The 25,606-nt window shown below is 34.8% G+C and overlaps 1 protein-coding gene across 2 annotated transcripts in view; it reads right to left on the reverse strand.

Annotated features, from left to right (window-relative positions):
- Positions 1 to 25,606, reverse strand: part of DPP10 (dipeptidyl peptidase like 10) — a 646,930-nt gene that overhangs the window by 19,054 nt on the left and 602,270 nt on the right. For both annotated transcript variants that reach the window (XM_059166678.1, XM_059166679.1), the window contains exons 18-19: positions 16,729 to 16,827; positions 16,552 to 16,621 (exon numbers count right to left, since the gene is read on the reverse strand). In XM_059166678.1, the coding sequence (XP_059022661.1) occupies positions 16,552 to 16,621; positions 16,729 to 16,827 (169 nt within the window). The remainder of the gene's footprint in view (positions 1 to 16,551; positions 16,622 to 16,728; positions 16,828 to 25,606) is intronic.

The following is a 25,606-nucleotide window of genomic DNA, read 5'->3' on the forward strand; positions in this document are numbered from 1 at the left end:
TTTTTTTTTTTTTCTTTTTTAAATATTTTATTTATTCACTTGACAGAGAGAGATCACAAGTAGGCAGATAGGCAGGCAGAGAGAAAGAGGAGAAAGCAGGCTCCCTGCCAAGCAGAGAGCCGGATACAGGACTCAATCCCAGTACTCTAAGATCATGACCCGAGTGGAAGGCAGAGGCTTAACCCACCGAGCCACCCAGGCACCCCTTATTTTCTTTGGATAAAACCCTTTTGTCCCACCCCATTCCTGCTTATACAGCGTTCCAATTTGGATAGGTCTGTTTGCTAGATGGGATCCTGCACAAATCGTAAATCGCTGAATAAAGTCAGTTAGGTCTTTAAATTACTCAACTGAATTTCGCTTCTTAACATAAGAAATGGACAATCCTAAAGAACTTCTGACTCAAAAAGAAATATTGCATTAACATTCCCTGATTTGTGTGTGTGTGTGTGTGTGTGTGATGGAATTCTCACTAAAGAAAATTTAAGGATACATTGAGCAAAAATTGTTTTGCTTCACTAACGTTAATAACAAGAAAAGTACACATATGTTTGAAAAATTTGAATGCTAGAAGTAAAGAAGGACATACAGGTTATTAAGCATGAACATTGTCTCTGGAGGGATAAGGTGATACTATTTTAAAAAGTCAGATTACACTGGTACCTTATTTTCTAGAATATAGAGAAGGTAAAAAAGCAGCCTCTCATAAAATCACAGATTATCTAGATCCAGATCTAGATATAGTTCAAGCATGCATTTGTCCATGTGATAGATTTAAAGAGCATCAAACATGAAATGTTCTGAGAGCATCTCCAACTTTATTTGAGCTACATACCGGAAATCTTCACTCTATTCGTTTTCCTGTCAAGACTTGCTTTTCTTGGCTGCAGTATGCAAATCTGATGCTTAGAAGCACCAGTACATACCAATACACAAACTAGTTCTTATCCATAAGCTTTTAGGTTATCAGATTTGCTAAAGAAAATAAATTCCAGGCAGCAAATAGAACTGAACCAAAATAGGGACTGTGTGAGACCAGCGAGAGGAGGAGGTAGGAGTGGGACAAAATAATGGACGACTAAAATTTACCAGATGCTGTTATTGGCTAAATTTTGTCTTTCAAAACCCATATGTTGAATCTCTAATGCCTACTGCCTCAGAATGTGACTGTATTTGGAGATGGTGCCATCCCAGTGGTGAGTCAGTTGAAATGAAGACTTTAGGTTGGGCCCTAACCCATCTGATTGATGTCCTTATAAGAGAAAATTAGGACAGAACAGAGACCTTAGGTACAGGAATCATGCAGAAGCAAGACCCTGTGAAGAGGCAAGAGGGAAACCAGCTGTAAGCCAAGGAGAGAGGTCTCGGAATAAATAAAACCTGTGGACACCTTAATCTTAGACTTCTGTTCTCCAGAACTGTGAGAAAATAACATTTCTACTGTTCAGTATGCCCAGCCCTGGTAAACTAATAAAAATGTTTTTTTGTGGTTTAAATACTTATTATTTTATAATAATAGATCTACACTACCAAAACTTATTTAACCTTTCTGGGAAGAAGTTGTCTTTTGCATGGCTTATTACATGTATCATTATTCCTATCCTATAAACTGTTCCATTATAGTGGGTTAATCATGATCGCACCCCATTCCCCTCTAAATCACACAATTATGATGATCCTGTGATCCAAATCTAAATCAGTTTTGTCCTTTCATGGTATCTGCAATCTTTAGCTCTTCTTGAAATTTTATTTTTATTTTTAATTTTTTAGTTTTTGCAACATTACCTTTTTATCAGATTATTGGGGATTGTTACTATATATATATCCACATGCTCGTGCCTAGAATTCTAATTGCCTAGCTCAGAATGAAGTGTGGAGTTGGTATTTTTTCCAGACTCCCAGGTGATAACTGACATAACTTGTTTATCATTTGAGAAATAGCATGAATCATTATGCCTAGCACAATATGCCTGAACACAGAAAATGCTGTTGAACGAGATCTTTTCAGGGAAAGTAGAGTCATGTGAGGTTTAAAATGGAAGGACCTTAAAAAGCCTTTAGTTTTTATAAAGACACTATATTTTGAAGCTTGGGGATTTATTGCAAATATCAGAAAGCAAACCATGATTCACAGAGAATAAAGTACAATTATTAACTTCAGTTTTTAAGGTGGGTAAAAATATGACCATATGAGTCCCAATTTTACTTTGAATATAGATAGGCAAGACACTAAAACCCCAAGACTCTGTTTCCTTATCTTTAATGATTGTAAGATACTGGCTTGTTTTCCTCAGAGTTTTATGTGCATTAAATGACATAATGTATTTGAAAGTACTCTGTGAAATATAATAAGAAATTTAAGACAATTATTAAATTCATTAAACAATATAAACTGTTATTATTCTTTTGTTTGCAGCCAGTGTTGCTTATTTTGAGCATATTTCCTTGCAGTTAGAAATGGAGAACTGTTAAAAAAAAAAAAAAAAAAGAAAGAAATGAACTGTTTAAAAGCTTTGGGGCAGTTGTGCAGAAATTAAACTGGGCAGTATCTGTGGATAAAGGTATTGTGCCATGTCATATGAGATATTGTGTTAGATGGACCAATGATACCTAAAGACTTAAAATATGAAAGCGTAATCCACAGATCCTTGGTAGTGACGATCAGAGTGATGATCGCTGACAGCAGCTTTAATGTAACACTAAAATGTTTTGTTGTTATGGAAGATAGTAATTTTCCAGTTTAGTTATAAACTATTGCATTGTTCACAGCTACTTAATGAGTTTAAAGCTAAATTAAATGTAGACAAATGTTAGTAAGTCACAGACATTTTATGGCAGGCAAATAAATTATTTTTTAATACAATTTAAGGCATATTTTTCAAACCTAATGATTAATAAATGGTTATAGACTTTTATAAACAAAAACCTTCAATCCCTTACTCAGGCTTGCAGCAGCCAGAGAAAAAATGTAATTCCACTCCTTTGGTATTTTCTCAAAATGGCCATTTTTAACTTTCAACCTCGTCTTTAAAAGTTTTCAATGTTAGAACACACAGTGATATCAATACATTACCAGTTAATGACTTTAACACATTTCTCTATCTAGTGGGGTTTCTTTTTTGGTACATGGTACATATTTATTTCAAGATGAGTTATGAAAGAACATGAATTTGTTATGCAGAATCGGCAAGCTTCAAGCTTCAATTTATTTGGTTCCTCTTTGTCTTTTTCTGAGTGTCATCTTTTTTTTTTTTTAATGATCTAAGTATTTATCTTTTTTTTTTTAATTTTTACAGCAGTATAGTTAACATACAGAGTTATATTAGTCTCAGGTGTACAGTCATCTTCATCTTTTTACTACATTATTTTGTTTTACTCTGTTTCAGAAATCTCTGGGGGCCCATAGAAATGAGGGTGTTTCAAGGTTGAGAATGGGGACATAAAATATTGTTGAGGGTTGTGGTAAAAGAACAACCCATCTGTTCTAACTAGTGGAAATATCGTAGCAACATGAAATGTGTATTTCCTAACACAGGCAGCAAAATCAAGTTATGACTAAACTTTTCTTAGAACTTAAGGTCTTGGAAGGCAGAGTCTTCATTTATTTCACTACATTCAGCATTAAGCATGTCTATATGGATGAAGAGTTCAGGGTATGAGCATGTAATAAAATATAGAACTCTGCGTAAACACAATATCCCATAAAACTTTAAAATGACAAAACAATCTTTATGACTTAATTTTGTATACCAAAACTGAATTCAAGTGAAGAACAACCAAGTTGTTCAGACTGCATATGTGGTCAGGTTCACAAATTGCTATTTAAATTAATGTAAAGAGAGCTGAAGACCTAGATTTTGGTCCTAACTATGTTAGGATATGCTGAGTTATCCTGAGTAATTATATGCTGTTTTTATTTTTCCTTGTGTTTTTTTTGTTGTTGTTGTTATAAAATAGTATGTGGTAAATAGTTAAGACCACATGCAGTACATTTTAAGAAGTCTTTTCCTAACCAGTAAAACTTGGTTACATAGATGGAAGGAAAATATTTTAAAAATGAGTATACTTTCCTTGACTCTAATCTATTGCATGGCAGAATTTCTTCTCCTACATGGGAGAATTTGAAAACTGCTGTACTAACTAATATAACTGCTATACTAATCTGTCCATTGGGGCATTTTGGAAGGAGGGGCCACAGAAGGAGGTGAGTTTGACTAGGACATTTTCCTTAAACAAGTTTGTCTTGCCTTAATCTGAAATTTACCTAATAGAAATATATAGTTACTGATGATTTAGTTGTAACTTGAAGTTTGACCTCTTTCAAGCAATACTACATAGAGATACATACATTAGCTAAGTGCTTCTAGGCTAATTTCTTCCATTTCTCATTTTAAGATCCTTAGATTTCTTCTCATGGATGGATTTTTCTACATGCAGAATAACAGAATGACTTTTCTCACATATTTATTTACTGCAACACATGAGAAATAACAATTTTTTTCTGTCAGAGAACAGTTTTTTATACACATTCCCATCTATTAGTATTAGTATTAGAATATTCTATTAGTATTAGAATCTATTAGTAATAGAATATTAGTGATATTCCATTAGGAATTCCATTAGGAATTTCCAATAGGAAAGTGTTTAAAATGGTTAGGGTTATTTAAGCTTCTACCTAGAACTTTTCTTACACTGGCAAAGCCTGTTCCAGGTGGTGGTTACGATAAGGCCTACCAGATAGTACATACAAAATTAGGCTTATCAGTCAAATTCTCAAATTCTATTACTCTTCAACACTTGTGTTCATATACTTGAGTTCATATATCCTATTCAGTGTTACACCTTTTTTAAAAATTGCATTAATACACTGGGATTACAATTATAGTAATGTGGGGTGCTATTCTGAAAAGGGTACAGGTGGTATGATGATAGGACCAGACTGAGTTGAGCCCAGGTCCAGTGGCTTTAGACAGTTTAGATAATTTCTGAGCCTTAGTATAACAGTACTCAATTTTTTTTTCTTTTGTTTAAAGGAAAATACAGTTTCATTAAAAATGTTCTAATTTGAGGGCTTCTGGGTGGGTTAATTACGTGTCTGCCTTCATCTTAGATCATGATCCCAAGGTCCTGGGATTGAGTCCCCCCTCTCCCTCTGCTGCTCCCACTGCTTGTGCTGTCTCTCTCTCTGTCAAATAAATACATCTTTTAAAAAAGTAATTTTAAAAAGTTCTACTTTTAACAGTGGGTGGGTCTTTCAGTTAGTTCAGAATAAAAGGATGTGTATATGTAGACATTTGTTTTATGTGTGTGCACCTGATTTCTTTCCACACATAATCATGTGTATTTGTGTATTGGCGTATAATATGTGTGTCCCTGTATGTGTAAGTTCTTTCTTGTCCTGCTTCTGCAGAAAGATAATTCTTTCGGCACCCCCCCCCAAAATCTTACCCTGGCATACTTTTCTGGATTATAAAACTTGTGGCTTTGAATTAGGTCTTTTTTTTTTTTTTTAAGTCTTTTTTTCCCAGTAGGTTTTCTTTATATTCAAAATCTACTGATAACTTAATTCTTTTTCTTGATCAGAATTTGGATCTCTGAATTTGAGAGGCTATTTTGCTTTAATAAATGGGATCTTTTTTTTTTTTTTTTTTTTAATCCTTCCCCTACTTTTCTACTCAATCTCTCCCTTTCCTCCTATTTTTTTTTAATAGAATAGGCTTCCTCCTCTTAGGGTCAGTTTCTGTCTATTAAAGGTATTTTTCCTTGTTTTAAAAGGAATTCCATTGGATTTTGTTCTTTGATTTCCCTTGAATAAAGGCCCGAGAATATATCCTTAGTATGATATAAATACTGCATTACAATTATCATTAGAGCAATGAAGAAAAAGCAGAATCCAGTTCATTAAATTAAGTTATTTCTATTGTTGTAGGAAGCCAAAAAATGAAAAGCTTATCAGAACGCAGGTTGAGGCACTGAACAGCATGGATATTAATGAGCCAGCTATAAATTGAAAAATGGACTGTTAGTATTATCCACACAAAATTAACCTCAGGATAAACATCTTAGCACATGAAAATATTGGAAGAAAACCAACAGAAAAGGGCCTCAGGGATATCTCACAGAAATTGTGCAGTAAATGGGAGCAAGTTCCAATCTCCTAATCAACTCTGCTGTCAGAGTCTTACTACATTAATTCTTACCATTGGCCAGTTTCCATTTGGGATAATTTCTAACAGAGCAGCTGAGGAGGTAGAAAGAGAAGGGAGTTTGGTGATATTTACTTTCAGTTTCTGGGGATGGCTGTATCTTCACTGAAGTAGACCAGCATTTGATCCACTTCTTTGGACCTCTTTAGAGATGGTCACAGTCAAAAGAAAGTTTAGCACATTGCATAAACAGATCAAGAACAGGAGAACTGACCTTATTCTTGATGTGTGTGAACTGTTATGTAAATCTCCTATGCAGCAGGTCTGCTTTAGATATTATAATACAAAATATTCTACATGTTGACTTAACAGATATAGGAATTTTCTAGATGAAAACAGAACAAAGCATGTGTATCTTTAAAAAAGCAGCAGTTGACGAACTCCTGAACAGTGTCCTATTTCTTCATTTTCTAACGGAGAATACAGTTCAGCATGGGGCTGTTGTGAATGTTAACATTGAGGCCAGCAATACATGGGCTATATATCAGGGATTACAGTGGATTCCTAACAGAGGAATGGATGGATGATAATTACATATAAACTGAATGTGCATGTTACCCACAGTAGGGTGTCGATCACTTTCAGTTATATGCAGTGGTTATATTGGTGGTTATATGTTACTTTTTTTTCCTTCTAACTATAAAATCTGGATTCTGGAAGTCAGTTTATCAACTGAAAATGTGCCTGTATAAGCTCAGGTGATACTAATCTTAGTTTACTTTATGTGTCAGTTAAATAGAAATTATAATAATAATAACTATAGTGCTAACTATGGACAATTATTAGAAGAATCATTTTACAGTTAGTAAACTGAGACACAGGTAAAGCAACTAACCGTAAACCATAGATGAATAATCCAGATCTTTGAAAGAACACAATTTAATTAAAGTAGACCTTAGAAACATATTGATTTACTGTCTTTGACATATAAATACATTCTTAAAAAGTATTTATAATTCTTAACTGGAATAAAGAATTTAAGATTTTGAAAGTCTTATTTATTTTTACCAAGTTCTAGGTCTGGGCCTTTTCCTGAATTAATACCATATCTTTTGAATGCTTTAATCCCTAAGATTTTTTAGGGAAAAGTAGTGAAAGTCCAAAAACATACATTTTGGCTAAGTTTTCACCTCTTGGTAGATGTCTAACAAGTGACACTCTACCAACCACTTACATTTACATTTTCTATAAATTTAGAATTTGTTTTTCCTGTGGTACCTTTTCAAGATACCAACTTTTGACGGTGTACACTTTTAAGTAGTACTAAGAAATTAATACTGACATTTACGATGCATTATCTATACATTGTGAAAGAAGAAGGTCAAGTTTGTTCGAGAAAAATATGAAACACAATGATCCCCTTCTCCCCTTCCATTACCTAGATTAAATGCCACTATCTTTTCTTAATCATTTCATCTGCATTACAGGTGAATTTTTCATCTGCTTAAATGTGGAAGATTAAAAAAATGAGAAAAATCAGATACTTAAAATTCAAACTTTGATAGATTCCTGCCTCATGTTGAGGTCTTTTATCCATTTGAAGTTTATTGTATGGTGTAAGAATGGTCCAAGCTTCATTCTTCTATACATACCTGTCCAATTTTCCCAGCACCAATTGTCGAAGAGACTGTCTTTTTTCCACTGGATATTTTTTCCTACTTTGTTGAAGATTGTTTGTCCATAGAGTTACGGGTCCATAGCTAGACTCTGCTCTGTTCCACTGGTCTATGTGTCTGTTTTTGTGCCAGTACCATGCTGTCTTGGTGATCCCAGCTTTGTAGTAAAGCTTGAAATCAGGCAACATGATGTCCCCAGTTTTGTTTTTCTTTTTCAGCATTTCCTTAGTAATTTGGGGTCTCTTCTGGTTCCATACGAATTTTAGGATTGTCTATTCCAGCACTTTGAAAAATGCCAATGGTGGGGCAGAGGGGCGCCTTCGGCTCAGGTTTTGGTCCCAGGGTCCTGGGATTGGGACCTGCATTGGGCTCTCTGCTCTGCGGGAAGCCTGCTTCCTCCTCTCTCTCTGCCTGCCTGTCGGCCTACTTGTGATCTCTCTCTCTCTGTCAAATAAATAAATAAAATCTTTTTTAAAAATGCCAGTGGAATTTTGATCAGGATGGCATTGAAAGTATAGATTGGTCTGAGCAGTATAGACATTTTAATAATGTTTAGTCTTCCAATCCATGAGCATGGATTGCTTTTCCATCTTTTTATGTCTTCTTCAGTTTCTTTCATGAGTGTTCTGTACTTTACCTCTCGAGTACAGATCCTTTACCTCTTTGGTTAAGTTTATTCCAAGGTATCTTATGGTTCTTGGTGCTATAGTAAATGGAATTGATTCTCTAATTTCCCTGTACTTTTTGTATTTTTATTGTTACTGTATAAGAAAGCAACTGATTTCTGTACATTGCTTTTGTATCCTGCCGTATTACTGAATTGCTGTATGAGTTCTAGTAGTTTGGGGGTGTAGTCTTTTGGGTTTTCCATATAAAGTATCATGTCATCTGTGAGGAGAGAGAGTTTGATTTCTTCTTTGTCAATTTGAATACTTTTATTTCTTTTTGTTGTGTGATTGATGTTGTTAGGACTTCTAGTACTATGTTGAACAGCAGTGGTGAGAGTGGGCATCCTTGTCGTGTTCCTGATCTCAAAAGGAAGGCTGTCAGCTTTTCCCCATTGAGGATGATATTTGCTGTGGGTTTTTCATAGATAGTTTTTATGAAATTGGGGAGTGTTCCCTCTGTCCCTATACTTTGAAAGTGTTTTAATCAGGAAAGAATGCTTTATCTTGTCAAATGCTTTTTCTTCATCAATTGAAAGGACCATGTGGTTCTTCTCTCTTCTCTTATTGATTTCTTTTGTCACACTGATTGATTTGTGAATATTGAACCACCCTTGCATCCCAGGGGTAAGTCCCACCTAGCCATGGTGGATAACCTTTTTAATGTACGGTTGGATCCTATTAGCTAGGATCTTGTTGAGAATCTTGGAATCCATATTCATCAGGGATATGGTCTGAAATTCTCCTTTTTCATAGGGTCTTTGCCTGATTTGGGGATCAGAGTAATGCTGGCTTCGTAGAAAGAGTCTGGGAGTTTTCCTTCTGTTTCTGTTTTTTGAAACAGTTTCAGGAGAATGGGTATTATTTCTTCTTTCAGTGTTTGGTAGAATTCCCCAGGGAATCTGTCAGGTCCTGGGCTCTTGTTTTTCAGGATGTTTTTTGATCACTGCTTCAATCTCTACTCTTCTTTTGATGGAAACTTGGGCTGCTTCCAAATTTGCCTATTGCACCTAATGCAGCAGTAAACAGGGGTGCGTACACCCTTTCAGATTATCATTTTCTATTCTTTGGGTAAATACCCAGTAGTGTGATTACTGGATCAGAGAGTTCTGGTTTTAGTATTTTGAGGAGCCACCGTACTGCTTTCCAGAGTGGCTTTACCAGTTTGCATCCCATGAACAGTGCACAAGGATTCCATTCTCTCCGTATCTTTGCCAACACTTGTTTCTTATGTTATTGATTTTAACCACTCTGACAGGTGTGAGATGTTTTCTTATTGAGGTTTTGATATACACTTCCTTGATGATGAGTGATGTTGAGCATCTTTTCATGTGTCCGTTAGCCATCTGCATGTCTTCTTTGAAGAAATGTCTGTTCATGTCTTCTGCCCAATTTTTAATTGGGTTGTTTGTTTTGGGATGTTGAGTTGTATCAGTTCTTTCTATATTTTGGACACTGTATCAGATATGTCATATGCAAATATCTTCTCCCATTCCATAGGTTTTCAGTTTTGTCGATTGTTTCCTTCATAGTGCAGAAGTTTTTTATCTTTACTTAGCCCCAATAGTTCATTTTTGCTTTTCTTCCCTTGCCTCAGGAGATGAAAATCCTAAAATAGAGCATAGGCAGTAATTTCTCTTACATAGGCCATAGCAACATCTTTCTAGTTACATCTTTATACTTTTCAGAGTATAGTCTTTTACCTCCTTGATTAAGTTTATGCCTAAGTGTTTTATTATTTTTGGTACAATTATAAATAGGACTGCTTTCTTAATTCCTCTTTCTGTTGCTTCCTTATTACTGCATAGAAATGCAATGGATTTCTGTACATTGATTTTTTGTCCTGCAGCATTACTGAATTCATTTTTCAGTTCTAGGAGCTTTTTGGTAGAGTCTTGAGTTCTTTATATATACATCATACCATATCATTGTGAATAGTGAATGCTTCACTTCTTTACCAAATTGGGTGATTTTCTTTTTTTTTCAAATTGGATGATTTCATTAGCTCTTCTTACCTGATTGCTGTGGCTAGGATTTCCAGTACTATGTTGAATAAAATCAGTGAGAGTGGACAACCTTGTCTTGTTCTTGATATTAGAGGGAAAGCTCTCAGTTTTTCGCCATTGAATATAATTTTAGCTGTGGGTTTTTCATATATGGCCTTTATGATGTTATTTTCCCTCTAAACCTACTTTTTTCTGATGGATGTTATACTTTGCCAGATGGATTTTTCTGCATCAGTTGAAATGATCATATGGTTTTTATCCTTGCTCTTGATCCAATGTATCATACTGACTGATTTGCCAATGTTGAACCACCCTTACATCCTGGGAATAAATCTCACTTGATTTTGATGAATGAGTTTTTTAATGTATTGTTGGATTCAACTTGCTGATTTTTGTTGAGGATTTTTGTGTCTTTACTTATCAGAATATTGGCCTATAATATTCTTTTTCTCTCTTATTAATTAATTTTAAGTATCTTTATCTCATTTTAGTGTCAGGGTAATGCAGACCTCATAGAATGAATTCGGAAGTTTTCTTTCCTCTTCTATTTTGGAATAGTTTAAGAGGTATTAACTTTTAATAAATTTATTAAATTAAATTTAATATTTTTAATTTTAATCAAAATAAATTTCTTTTTAAATTAGTCAAATTAAATTTAAATAAATTAAATATTAACTTTTAATATTTAGTAGAATTCAACTGTGAAGCCATCTGGTATTGAGTTTTTGCTTGTGGAGACTTTTTTGATTACTGATTTGGTTTCATTGCTAGTAGTTGGTCTGTCTAAATTTCTATTTCTTCCTTCTTCTTTTAGTAGATTACATGTTTCTAGGAATTTATCCATTTCTTCTAGGTTGTCAGATTTGCTAGCAATGTAACTTTTCAAAATATTCTTAAAATCCTTTTTATTTCTGTGATATCATTTGTCATTTCTCCTCTTTCTGGCTTTATTTAAGTCTCTCTTTTTTATGAGTCTGTTTGTTTTGTTGATCTTTTCAAGGAATCAACTCCTGGTTTGATTGATTTGTACTATTTAAGTTGTTATTTCATGTATTTCTGCTTTAACCTTATTATTTCCTTCCTTCTACTGGTTTGGTGTTTTTTTACTCTCTTTCTAGCTCCTTTAGGTGTCATGTTGGGTTGCTTGTTTGAGATTTTTTTGCTTCTTGAGGCAATTTTGCTACATCCTGTATCCCAAAGATTTTGGATTGTTGTGTTTTCCTTTCCATTTCTCTCCATGTATTATTATTATCTTTTATTTCCTCTTTGATTTCTTGTTTGATCCATTCATTGTTTAGTACCATGTTATTTAGTATCTTAGTAAATTTGTTTTTTCCAGAATTTTTCTTGTGATTGATGTCTAGTTTCATAACATTCTGCTCAGAAAAGATGCCAGGTATGACTTTAGTCTTTTTAAATTTGTTGAGACTTACTTTGTGGTCTGAGATGTGATCTATTTTCGGAATGTTCCATGTACACTTGAAAAGGAGGTGTATTCTACTAATTTGGGGTGAAATGTCTTGAACAGAATTTTTTAGGTCTATCTGGTCCAAAATGTCCTTAAAAGCCACTGTTATCTTCTTGATTGTCTTTGTATGATCTGTCCATTGATGTAATAAGTGGGGTGTAAAGGCCCCTACTGTTATTGTATTACTATTGATTATTTCTGTTATGTTTGTTATTAACTGCTTTATGTATTTGTTTGCTCCTAGGATGGGTGAATAAATACTTACAATTGCTATATCTTCTTGTTGGATTGTCCCCTGAATGATTATATAGTGCTGTTCTCTGTCTCATAACAGTCTTTGTTTTAAGGTATATTGACCAATATAAGTATTGCCATCACGGCTTTCTTTTCACACCCATTTGCATGATAGATTCTTCTTCATCTTTTCACTTTCAATCTGCATGTGTCTTTAGGTCTGAAATGAGTGTTCTGTGTGCAGCATATGGGTCTTATTTTTTCATCCATTTTATTACCCTGTGTCTTTTAATTGGAATGGTTAGTCCATTTTCATTCAATGTCGTTCCTGATAAGTCAGTACTTACTGTCATTTTGTTACTTGTTTTGTGGTCATTTATGTAGTTCTTCTCTGTTACTTTCTTCTCTTGCTCTCTTCTCTCAAGATAAGTTGGATTTCTTTAGTGATGTACTTGATTACTTTCTCTTTATTTTTTGCATATCACTGATTTTTTTTATTTATGGTTACCATTTAGTTTGTATATAATATCTTCTGTATATAGCAGTATATATTAAGTTTGAACTCATTCTTAACGACTTCCTACTTTCTAGGTATATGGTGTCATACTTCATATCCTTTTATTTTGTCAGTTCCTTGACTTTTATAAATATACTTATTTTTACTACTTTTGTGCTTCCTACTTTCCTTACCATAGCTTATGATCTTTCCTTTCCACTCAGAGTCCCCTATAACATTTCTTGCAGGGCTCATTTACAGGTCATGAATTCCTTTAACTTTTGTGTGTCTAGAAAACTCTTTATCTCACCTTCTATTCTAACGGATGGCCTTGCTGGATAGCATATTCTTGGCTGCAATATTTTGAATATGCATGCCACTCCTTCTGGCATGCAGGGTTTCTACTAAAAAATCATCTGGTAACCTTATGTGGTTTCCTTTGAATATAACTGTTTTCTTCTGCTGCTTTTAAAATTCTCTGTCACTACTTTTCCCACCTTAATTACTGTATATCTTGGTGTGGACCTCCTTGGGTAGATTTTATGTGTCCGTGGGGGGGACTCTCTGTGCCTAGGTTATCTGGATTTGTTCCCTTGTCCAGATTTCAGAGATTTACAACTATTGTTTCTTCACATAAATTTTCTGCCTCCTTTTCTTTTCTCTTCTTCTGTGACCCAATAAAGCAAATGACTAAATTCTCTAAGTCTGTTTTAAATATATATATATATATATATATATATATATATATATATATATATAATATACATGTTATATAACATAATCTGCTTATATATTATATAGAAGACTATATTTGTATTATATATAATTATATATAATATGTGACATATATAGGTTATATATAACCTGCTTATATATTATATAATATAATCCCCATCTGCTCAGCTTATTTTCTGTTATTCTGTCCTCCAGGTCACTGGTCCAGTCTTCTGCTTCATCTCTTCTACTATTTATTACATCTAGTATATTTTTTAATTCATTTATTGTGCTCCTTACCTCTAATCAGTTCTTTTTTTAATCTCATTAAGCATCAGAGATGTCTTCTACTCTTTCTTTATGTCTGCTGAGTATCTTTATGATTATTACTTTAAATTCTTAACAGGCATATTACTTACCTCCATTTTGCTTTGGTCTCTTGCTGTGATTGTCTTTTTCTTTTATTTGGGACATATTCCTCTGTCTCCTTATTTGTCTTACTTTCTGTAAGGCTTCTTTGTGTTAGGGGAGACAGCCACATCTGGACTTGCAACTAATGGCATTATGAAGAAGAGGCTCTTTAGTTTCCTGCTAGGTAGTGTCCCCTTTTCACCAGAATCTGTTCCTTCAGGGGTGTCTTCTATGTGTGATATATCTACTGTGCTGCTGTGGCAGAGCTGCTTTTTCCTTCAGTCCAGTAATCTGCAGTAGCTTTCTTGGCCTATTGTGGGCAGTGTTTACTCCCTGTGGTGTCGATGGGCCAGCCTGGAAATGCCCTGGGCTTGACTTGAGTCAGACCATGCATTTACCAGAGATGTAGTGGCACCAAACTTCAGGGCACTTTCCCTGGCTGTCCCCTGAGAAGCTTTCATTGGTGGGTGGGGCCTGGAGTCAGATCAGTTGTCTGCCTCCAGCCTACTGTTGGTTCTCTGACTGGTGTGTGTGTGTTTATTTTCACTTTCTTAGGGGCATGCATCACTTTGAAGTGGTGCTTGCTACTCTAGGGCCTGCTTCCACACTGCCAGGGCTGCAGCATCCTGTTTGGGGTCTGGACAAGAGTATATTGGAGAGGGTGGATCCATTGATTCACAGCTTAGGGAGGGCAATCTATAAGTGCTTACAAAATAAAAATCATCTAGCATAAAGCTCGTATCAGATGCCACAACAAGTTAGGTAGTTTCTCTGACTCAGGGCTATAGTGAGAATCTATAATTCCCATCTACTTTTCACCCCAGACTGTGACATTACTCTGGAGCCAACGGACAGGTGAATGATTGCCTACATATCCATCTGCTTGAGTGAGGCAGTACTTCATGGAAGAATGCCTAATAGGGTTCCTTTCTCTGAGAACCACCACCCCAAATGAATAAAAAGGCCTCTTTTCCCAAAGGGAGATATGACTGAGACAGAATATAGGGTTTAAGATTTTTTTTTTTTTGTCTCATTTTGTCTCCTGAAATATTTTCCTCAATAAATCACACATATACTTTAAGTAGGGATTGAAGAAAAGTAGGTGAAAGAAAAGGGACAAAAGAAGGTATTATAAAAGAGCAAATAAGAACTTCCTCAGGAAGTCACCAAGAACTTTCAGGGCCTTCTGGTTATTTAGGGACAAAGGAGAATGGTCTGGGCATGAAAAACTAGATGAGGTTTAGGCATTAACATTAGGAATAGATAATGGAATGTGGGGAAATATTAAGTATAATGTTTTCTGTATTTAGCTGCTTATAATTATGTGACAAACTATTTCTATTTATTAAAGAATCTATAATCTATATAAAATAATGAACTATAATCAAAATAATTAAAATAGTCATGTGCCTGGCACTTTACATGTTGTATTTCATTTAATCTAAAAACATAGCCTGTATTTTAATGCTTGTTTTGTATTTGGAGAAATTGAGCCCTAAATGAGGTTAAGCAGCTTCCTCAAGGACACAGCTAATTAATGACAAAACTGGAATTTAAAGCCAGGAACTTTGATTTCATAGACTGAACAATTAATCTCTATATTCTCTATATTCAAACAACAAGTAATTCTGTTTTCATTTCCCTTTCCTAATAAGGTTCTGATATAATTTTAGACAACTTCAAGCACTGTCTTAGCAATATATGCTGGCTAGGTTCTTAATGAGGAAAATAACCAATAACTCTCAGGAATAAAATGCTGCATCGGTATCAAGTTAGTCAACCATTAGATGCTATGGGTCTCTGTGCCCAGTACTATTTCAGAATATGATCTCACAGAAAGTATGAATGAATTCGATTCTAAGTTGGAAAAAGGTTTTCTGAGCATGGGAGGTACTTCCTGCTGGCCATGAACCCAAGAAGGAGAACTGGCAGGAGTGATATAAATATAACCAATGGTTTCACCAGTGACAATCAGTGTTTTCTCACTGTTGCATAAACAACTGATAAAGAGCACAGGGCCTATGACAACATAGATGCTCCTTAAGGACATTATCCTAAATGAAATAAGCCAGTCACCAAAGGTCAAATACTGCATGATTCCAGTCTCAAAGGCATCTAAAATAATCAAATTCCTAGAAGCCGAGAGTAGAGTGGTATTGCTAGGGGAGGGGAATTGGGGAGTTGATATTCAGTGGGTATAAAATTTTAGTCATGCAAGATGAGTAAGTTCTACAGACCTGCTATGCAGCATTGTACCTATAGTTAGCAATACTTTATTGTGCATTTAAGATTTGTCAAGAGAGTAGATCTCATATTAAGTATTCTTACAATTTAAAAAAAAAAAAAGGCTTTATGAATCCAGCATGACTATGATACGATAAATACATTGCAAAGAAAGAGACCAATACTATATATGAAAACAAAACAAAAAATAAAAGCATAGGACTTGAGTAATTGCTGAACAGATATTGATAAGCCAAACCACATGTGTCATTATTCCCAGTAGTAAAACTGAGTTGGACTTCGGAGGTAAGAATTACAAATTACACAACCCTCCATATTGTTTTTTGGTGGTGTCTTTGACAAGTTCATACCACTGACTGCTCCACAGTTAACTACACATGTAGGAATTTTTTTTATTGTTTTTTTTTTAATCAGAATGCTGTCATGTGAGACCTAAGAAAAATTATAAAGCCTTTAGATTCCTTCATTTCAAAAACAAATAGAATACTTACATTATTAACAGAAGAGCATACTGGTTTCGGTCCGTAAAATCTTTGGGAAAGGACAACTGTAAAGGAAGTTCTTTTAAAGAAAGAGCAAAATATTAAATATGGAGAGTCATTTACACATAAAACTATAAGATGCAGAGAATGTTGTTCTTAAATAACATAGCATGCACAAAACTTTACCATAGTCGTCAATATGAAGCATTTTAATTTCTGACTTTACTATCTTCTTCTTCAGGATAGCTTCCTTCAGCATGGAATTGCTTTCCAATATAAAATATTCTATAAATCAAAAAAGTTAATTTAAATAACTAACTACTATGTATTGATCAGGAATCAGTACAACACAACAAATAATAATCTGATGATTATCATTTGGCAAGCAAGCACTGTGTTAGGCACTGATTAAACTCTCATAATTTCTCTCCTGACTGGATTACAACAACAGTTTTCTAACTGAGCTTTTTATTCCAGTGAAATGTTTTCTTTTGCCCTATACCTGGAATTAGCATTTACATTTTCAAAATGCAAATCTGATCAAGTTGCTACTCTGCTTAAGAATATTTAAAAGAATACAAATCTCACAAAACAAACTGAGGGTTGCTGGGGGGAGGGGGGTTAGTAGAAGGGGGGTGGGTTATGGACATTGGGGAGGGTATGTGCTTTGTTTGGTGAGTGCTGTGAAGTGTGTAAACCTGGCGATTCATAAACCTGGGGATAAAAATATATGTTTATAAAAAATTAAAAAAAGAAGGGGAAAAAAAGAATATTTAAAAGAATAGAAACCTATCTAGCACCCCGTAAGATGACATTACCACAGTAGGATTCCAATAACAAAATTATGAGGCATGTAGAAAAATCAGGAAAATATTACCCCCAGGATGAGTATAAAAATGTAAATAATAGAAATAATGCAAATAATATATTCTCTTTTTTAATGATATTGCCAGTCGATTATAATTACATCTCATATATTTAAAAAATAGGCATGAGGATATTAAGCAGACACATGAATGATTTTTTAAAAAAAGAAAAGTTAAAATACTAAAAATTTAAAACTGCAAAATCTGATATTCATAAAAACAATCTAAGATGAAAAATACTAGATTGGATTAATAGTATATTAGGTACTATAAAAGAAATTATTAATGAATTTGAGAATATGGCAATAGACAATATTAAAATTGAGTTGACAAAACACGAAAAGAGCATCAGTAACTTGCTGAAATTTTGATAGACTAAATCTGTAAATTTATAGGAGAGATTTGACATACTAAAAATAGTGAGCCCTCTAATCCATAAGTATGTATGTATATCATTGAGTCTTTAATTTCTCTCAATCTTGGAAGAAAGCAATCAGTCTTTCAACATCAAGACATTAAGTGTGGTATCAGTTGTTGTATTTTTGTAAATTCTGTTAATCTAAGAAATTCCCTTTCTATTCTTGCTGTTATTTATTGTTGTTTTTACTGTTTTTCACTTTTATCAACTACTGTCTTGTAAATCCTCAGAGTTAATAGTAAAATAGAGTGATTTGCTTTGATTGATTGTTGAAAGTTATAACAGTTATGGATTTTTCAGGTAAACCCATGTATCCATAATATTCTTTTATAAATTGGTGGATTTTACTTGCTAGTATTTAGTTAGTGAACTTTGTATCTATATCCATTAGGGAAAAAATTAAATATTTTATTTTTTTAAGTAATTATTGTACCCAACATGGGGCTCAAACTCAAAACCCCAAGATCAAGAGTCTACACTCTACCAACTCTATGAACTAAACAGGCATATACCACCCCCTTTTTGTCCCTGTAATGTTTGTTTATTATTTATTAACATATAATGTTTCTTTATTTTAAGGGTAGAGGCCTGTGAATCATCAGTCTTAGACAATCCGTAGCACTCACCATATACCCTCCCCAATGTCCATTATCCAGCTACCTTATCCCTCCCCCACCCCCAGAAGCCCTCAATTTGTTTCCTGAGATTAAGAGTCTCTTATTATTTGTCTCCCTCCCTGGTTCAATCTTGTTTCATTTTTCCTTCCCTTACCTCCATGAACCCCCACCCTGCCTCTCAAAATCCTTATATCAGAAAGATCATATGATAATTGTCTTTCTCTGATTGACTTATTTCACTTAGCATAATATTCTCTAGTTCCATCCATGTCATTGCAAATGGCAAGATTTGGGGGGTTTTGATGGCTGCATAGTATTCCATTGTATTTATATACCACTTTTTCTTTATCCATTCATCTGTTGATGGACATCTAGGTTCTTTCCATAGTTTGGCTATGTGGACCTTGCTGCTATAAACATTTGGGTGCACATACCCTTTTGGATCACTACATTTGTATCTTTAGGGTAAATAGCCACTAGGACGATTTCTTCGTCATAGGGTTGCTCTATTTTCAACTTTTTGAGGAAACTCCATGCTGTTTTCCAGAGTGGCTCTACCAGCTTGCATTCCCACCAACAATGTAGGAGGGTTCCTCTTTCTCCGCATCCTCGCCAACACCTGGCATTTCCTGACTGGTTAATTATAGCCATTCTGACTGGTGTGAGGTGGTATCTAACTGTGGTTTTTATTTGTATTTCCTTCAAGTGGCATGATGTTGAGCTTTTTCTCATGTGTCTCTTGGCCATTTGGATGTCTTCTTTGCAGAAATGTCTGTTCATGTCTTTTGCCCATTTCTTGATTGGATTATTTGTTCTTTGGGTGTTGAGTTTGATAAATTCTTTACAGATTTTGGATACTAGCCCTTTATTTGATCTGTCATTTGCAAGTATATTTTCCCATTCTGTCAGTTGACTTTTGGTTTTGTTAACTGTTTCCTTTGCTATGCAAAAGCTGTTTATCTTGATGAAGTCCCACTAGTTCATTTTTGCCCTTGCTTCCCTTGCCTTTGGTGATATTTCCAGGAAGAAGTTCTGTGGCTGGATGTTAAAGAGGTTGCTACCTGTGTTCTCCTCAAGGATTTTGATGGAGTCCGTCTCACATTGAGATCTTTCATCCATTTTGAGTCTATTTTTGTATGTGGTATAAGGAAATGGTCCAGTTTCATTCTTCTGCATGTGACTGTCCAATTTTTCCAACACCATTTGTTGAAGAGACTGTCTTTTTTCCATTGGACATTCTTTCCTACTTTGTCAAAGATTAGTTGACCATAGAGTTGAGGGTCCATTTCTGGACTCTCTATACTGTTCCACTGATCTATTTGTCTTCTGTTGTGCCAATACCATACTGTTTTAATGATTACAGCTCTGTAATAGAGCTTGAAGTCTGGAATTCTGATGCTGCCAACTTTCGTTTTCTTTTTCAACATTCCTATATCTATTCGGGGTCTTTTCTGGTTCCATATACATTTTTGGATTATTTGTTCCATTTCTTTGAAAAAAGTTAATGGTATTTTGATAGGGATTGCATTAAACATGTAAACTGTGGGGCGCCTAGCTGGCTCAATATTTAAGCATCTGCCTTTGGTTCAGGTCATGATACCAGGGTCCTGGGATTGAGCCCCGCATGGGGCTCTCTGTTTAGCAGGAAGCCTGCTTCTCCCTCTCCCATTCCCCCTGCTTGTGTTTCTTCTCTCGCTGTGTCTCTGTCAAATAAATTTTTTTTTAAATCTTTTTTTTTTTTAATTTATTTGTCTGACAGATAGAGATCACAGGTAAACAGAGAGAGAGAGAGGAGGAAGCAAGTTCCCTGCTGAGCAGAGAGCCTGATGTGGGGCTTGATCCCAGGACCCTGGGACCATGACCTGAGCTGAAGGCAGAGGCTTTAACCCACTGAGCCACCCAGGCGCCCCTAAAAAAAAAAAAAATCTTTTTAAAAATGTAGATTACTCTAGGTAGCATAGACATTTTCACAATATTTGTTCTTCCAACCCATGAGCGTGGATTGTTTTTCCATTTCTTTCTGTCTTCCTCAGTTTCTTTCATAAGTACTTTATAGTACTCTGAGTACAGATTTTTTGTCGCTTTGGTGAGGTTTATTCCTAGGTATCTTATGGTTTGGGGCGCATTTGTAAATGGGATTGACTCCGTAATTTCTCTTTCTTCTGTCTTGGTGCATAGAAATGCAACTGATTTTTGTGCATTGATTTTATATTATATCCTGACACTTTACTGAATTCCTATGTGAGTTCTAACAGTTTTGGGGTGGAGTCTTGGGTTTTCCACATAAAGTATCATATCATCTGCAAAGAATGGTAGTTTGACTTCTTTGCTGATTCAGATGCCTTTAATTTCTTTTTGTTGTCTGGTTGCTGAGGCTAAGACTTCTAGTATTATGATGAATAGCAGAGGTGATAATGGACACCCCTGCCATATTCCAGACCTTAAAGGAAATGCTCTCAGTTGTTCCCCATTGAGAATGATATTTGCTGTTGGTTTTTCATAGATAGTTCTTATGATATTGAGACATGTACCCTCTATCCCTACACTGTGAAGAGTTTTGATCAAGAAAGGATGCTGTACATTGCCAAATGCTTTTTCAGCATCTATTAATATCTTGTTCTTTCTTTTATTAATATATCACATTGATTGATTTGCAGATGTTGAACCAACCTTGCAAAACAGGAATAAATCCCACTTGGTCATGGTCCTTTTAATGTACTATTAGATATTTCCAGCTAGTATTTTGGTGAGAATTTTTGCATCTGTGTTCACCAGAAACATTGGTCTGTAATTTTCTTTTTTGATGGGGTCTTTGTCTGGTTTTGGGATCAAAGTAATGCTGGCCTCATAAAATGAGTTTGGAAGTTTTCCTTCCCTTTCTATTTTTTGGAACAGTTTTAGGAGAATAGGTATTAATTCCTATTTAAATATTTGGTAGATTTCCCCTGGGAAGCCATCTGGCCCTTGGCTCTTGTTTGTTGGGAGATTTTTTTTTTAAGATTTTATTTATTTATTTGACACAGAGAGAGAGAGAGATCACAAGTAGGCAGAGAGGCAGGAAGAGAGAGGGGGAAGCAGGCTCACTGCTGAACAGAGAGCCCAATGCGGGGCTCGATCCCAGGACCCTGAGATCATGACCTGAGCCGAAGGCAGAGGCTTAACCCAGGCACCTCTGTTGGGAGATTTTTGATGACTGCTTCAATCTCCTTACTGGTTATGGGTCTGTTCAGATTTTCTGTTTCTGTTTCCGTTTTAGTAGTTAATAGTCTCTAGGAATGCATCCATTTCTTCTGTATTCTCAAATTTGCTGGTATATAGTTACTCATAATATGTTCTTATAATTTGTATTTCTTTGGTGTTGGCTGTCATCTCTCCTCTTCCATTCATGATTTTATTAATTTGGGTCCTTTCTCTTTTCTTTTTGATAAGTCTGGCCAGGGGTTTATCAATCTTCTTAATTCTTTCAAAGAACCAGCTCCTAGTTTTGTTGATCTGTTCTACTGTTCTTTTGGCTTCTATTTCATTGATTTCTGCTCTGATCTTTATTATTTCTCTTTTCTGGCTGGATTTAGACTTTATTTGCTGTTCTTTCTCTAGCTCATTTAGGTATAGGGTTAGGTTGTGTATTTGAGACCTTTCTTGTTTCTTGAGAAAGGCTTATATTGCTATATACTTTCCTCTCAGACCACCTTTACTGTATCCCAAAGATTCTGAAGAGTCATGTTTTTGTTTTTGTTTTTTCCATGAATTTTTAAAATTCTTCTTTAATTTCCTGGTTGACGCATTCATTCTTCAGTAGGATGCTCTTTAGCCTGTATACATTTGAGTTCTTTCCAACTTTCCTCTTGTTGAGTTCTACTTTCAAAGCATTGTGGTCTGAAGATATGCAGGGAATTATCTCAGTCTTTTGGTACCAGTCGAGACCTGATTTGTGACCCAGAATGTGATCTATTCTGGAGAATGTTGTATGTGTACTAGGGAAGAATATGTATTCTGTTGGTTTGGGATGGAATGTTCTGAATATATCTGTCATGTCCCTCTGGTCCAGTGTGTCATTCAAGGCCTTTATTTCCTTGTTGATCTTTTGCTTAGAAGATCTGTCCATTTCAGTGAGGGGGGTGTTAAAGCCCCCTACTATTATTGCATTATTATTAATGTATTTCTTTTATTTTGTTATTAATTGGTTTATATAATTGGCTGACCCCATGTTAGGGGCATAAATATTTAAAAGTGCTAGATTTTCTTGTTGTATAGACCCTTTAAGTATGGTATAATGTCCTTCTTCCTCTCATATTATAGTCTTTGACTTAAAATCTAATTTATCTGGTATAAGGATTGCCACCCCAGCTTTCTTTTGATGTCCATTAGCATAATAAATTGTTTTCCACCTCCTCACTTTAAATCTAGAGGTGTCTTTGGGTCTAAAATTAGTTTCTTGCAGACAACATATTGATGGGTCTTATTTTTTATTCCATTCTGATATTCTGTGTCTTTTGATTGGGGCATTTATCCTATTTACATTCAGGTTAACAATTGAAAGGTATGGATTTAGTTCCATTGTATTGCCTATAACATGACTGTTACTGTATATTGTCTTCATTCCTTTCTGGTCTATTACTTTTAGGTTCTCTATTTGTTTAGAGGATCCCTTTCAATATTTCCTGCAGGGCTGGTTCGGTATTTGCAAATTCTTTTAGTTGTTGTTTGTCCTGGAAGTGTTTTTTTTTTTTTTTTTTTTTTTTAATTATCTCTCCTTCTATATTCATTGACAGCCTAGGTAGATATAGTATTGTTGGCTGCATATGTTTCTCTTTTAGTGCTCTGAATATATCATGCCATCCATTTTTGGCCTTCCAGGTCTCTGTGGATAGGTTTTCTGCCAGTCTATTATTTCTGCCATTGTATGTTATGTATCTCTTGTCTCTAACCTGCTTTCAGGAATTTTTCTTTGTCACTGAGACTTGTAAGTTTTAATAGAGGATGGGGTGTTGACCTATTTTTATTGATTTTTATTTTGAGGGGGGTTCTCTGTGCCTCCTGGATTTTGATTCTTGTTCCCTTCCCAAATTAAGGAAATTCTCTGCTATAATTTATTCCAGTATACGTTCTGCCCCCCCGCCGCTTTCTTCTTCTTCTGGATCCCAATTATTCTAATATTTTCTCATCTTATGGTATCACTTATTTCTTGAATTCTCTCCTCGTGGTCCAGTAGTTTTTTTTTTTTTTCTGCCTCCATTTTTTATTACACCTCATTAATAGCTTTTTAAATTTCAACATGGTTAGAGTTTAGTCCTTTTATTTCTCCAGAAAGGGATTTTATTTCTCCAGAAAAGGATTCTCTAGTATCCTCTATGCTTTTTTTCAAGCCCACCTAGCATCTTGATAATCGTCATTCTGAACTCTGGTTCTGACATCTTACTAATTTCTATAATGATTAGCTACTTAGCCATCAGTACTGCCTCTTTTTCTTTTCTTTTTCTTTTTTTTTTTTTTTGAGGTGAGTTTTTCCATCTTGTCATTTTATCTAGATAAGAATAGATGAATGAGATAACAAAATACTAAAAGTGTAGCAACGACCATAGAAAAATGTACACTAACCAAATCAGAAGAGAGCTGAAACTGAGCAGAGGAGAAAGTAGAAAGGAAACGCACACACACATACACACACACACACACACACACTCACTTAATTTTGGGTGTGTTTTGGTCTGTTATAAGAAACTGCCTCCCCCCATTTTTTTCTTTTAAGAATTTATTTATTTGACAGTGAGAGGAGGAGAGAGAGCACAAATGGGAGGAGCAGCAGAGGGAGAGGGGGAAGCAGCGGGACTCGATCCCAGGATCCTGAGATCATGACCTGAGCCGAAGGCAGAGGCTTAACCCACTGAGCCACCCAGGTGCCCCTGCCTCCCCAGATTTTTAAGAAAGAAAAAATAAACACACACCCCAAAATAAGGGTAAACACAATGAAGGGATGGAATATGATTATAAAGATGAAAATTGAAAAAAGATTCTAAAAAAGAAATCAGTAAGATAAGTTGTTTGAAAAAAGAAAGAAAAACATGTGATCATGGTGGAGACGAGAACAAAGCATATGGCTTTGTTTTAGGGTATATTTTGATCTGTTTTAAGAAACTGTATCCCCAAATTTTAAAGAAAAACTTACATGTATATAAAAAGTAAGGTTAAATTCAATGAAGGGATAGAATATGACTATAACAATGAAAATTTTAAAAGATTTGTAAAAAGGTATTGATAAAAGTTTAAAAAGGTTAAAATAGGAAAGAGGAAAATTAAAAAAAAAAACAAAAATTTTAAAAACAAAACTTAAAAAATTTAACTGTGAAACACTGAAGAATCATGGGGAAAAGGCTGTGAATTCTATGTGCTGCATTTCCCATAGCTCTGGAGTTTCATTAAATCTAAAGACTGCTTTGGGTAGTATGGACATTTTAACAATATTTGTTCTTCCAATCCATGAGCATGGAATATCTTTCCATTTCTTTGTGTCTTCTTCAGTTTTTTTCATCAGCGTTTTATGGTTTTCAGAGTACAGGTGTTTCACATTCTTGGTTCATTTTATTCTATGACTTTTATTATTTGGGGTGCATTTTTAAGTGGGATTGCTTATTTAATTTCTCTTTGCTGCTTTATTGTAGTGAATAGAAATGGAACAGATTTCTGTATATTGAATTTTCTGTCTGCAACCTTAAATTCATTTAACAGTTCTAGTAGTTTTTGGTGGGGTGTTGGGTTTTCTGTATGTAGTATCATGTCATCTGCAAATAGTGAACATTTTACTTCTTCCTTACCAATGTGGATGTTTTTCATCTTTTTGTCTGATTGCTGTAGCTAGGATTTCCAGTATTATATTGAATAAAAGTGGTGGGAATGGACCTCCCTGTCTTGTTTCTGATCTTAGGGAAACTGCTCTCAGTTTTTCATCATTGAGGATAATGTTAGTTTTTCAGATAAGGCTAGTTTTTCATATATGATGTGAGGTTTTCAAATAATGCCTTTATTATGTTCAGGTTCCCTTTAAACCTACTTTGTTGAGGGTTTCTATCACATTGTACTTTGTCAAATGCTTTTTCTGCATCTATTGAAATGATATGGTTTTTATCCTGTATCTTTGTGATGTTTAACATTGATAACTTTGTGAT

Source organism: Mustela lutreola, chromosome 3 (assembly GCF_030435805.1).
Source record: "Mustela lutreola isolate mMusLut2 chromosome 3, mMusLut2.pri, whole genome shotgun sequence".
NCBI lineage: Eukaryota > Metazoa > Chordata > Mammalia > Carnivora > Mustelidae > Mustela > Mustela lutreola.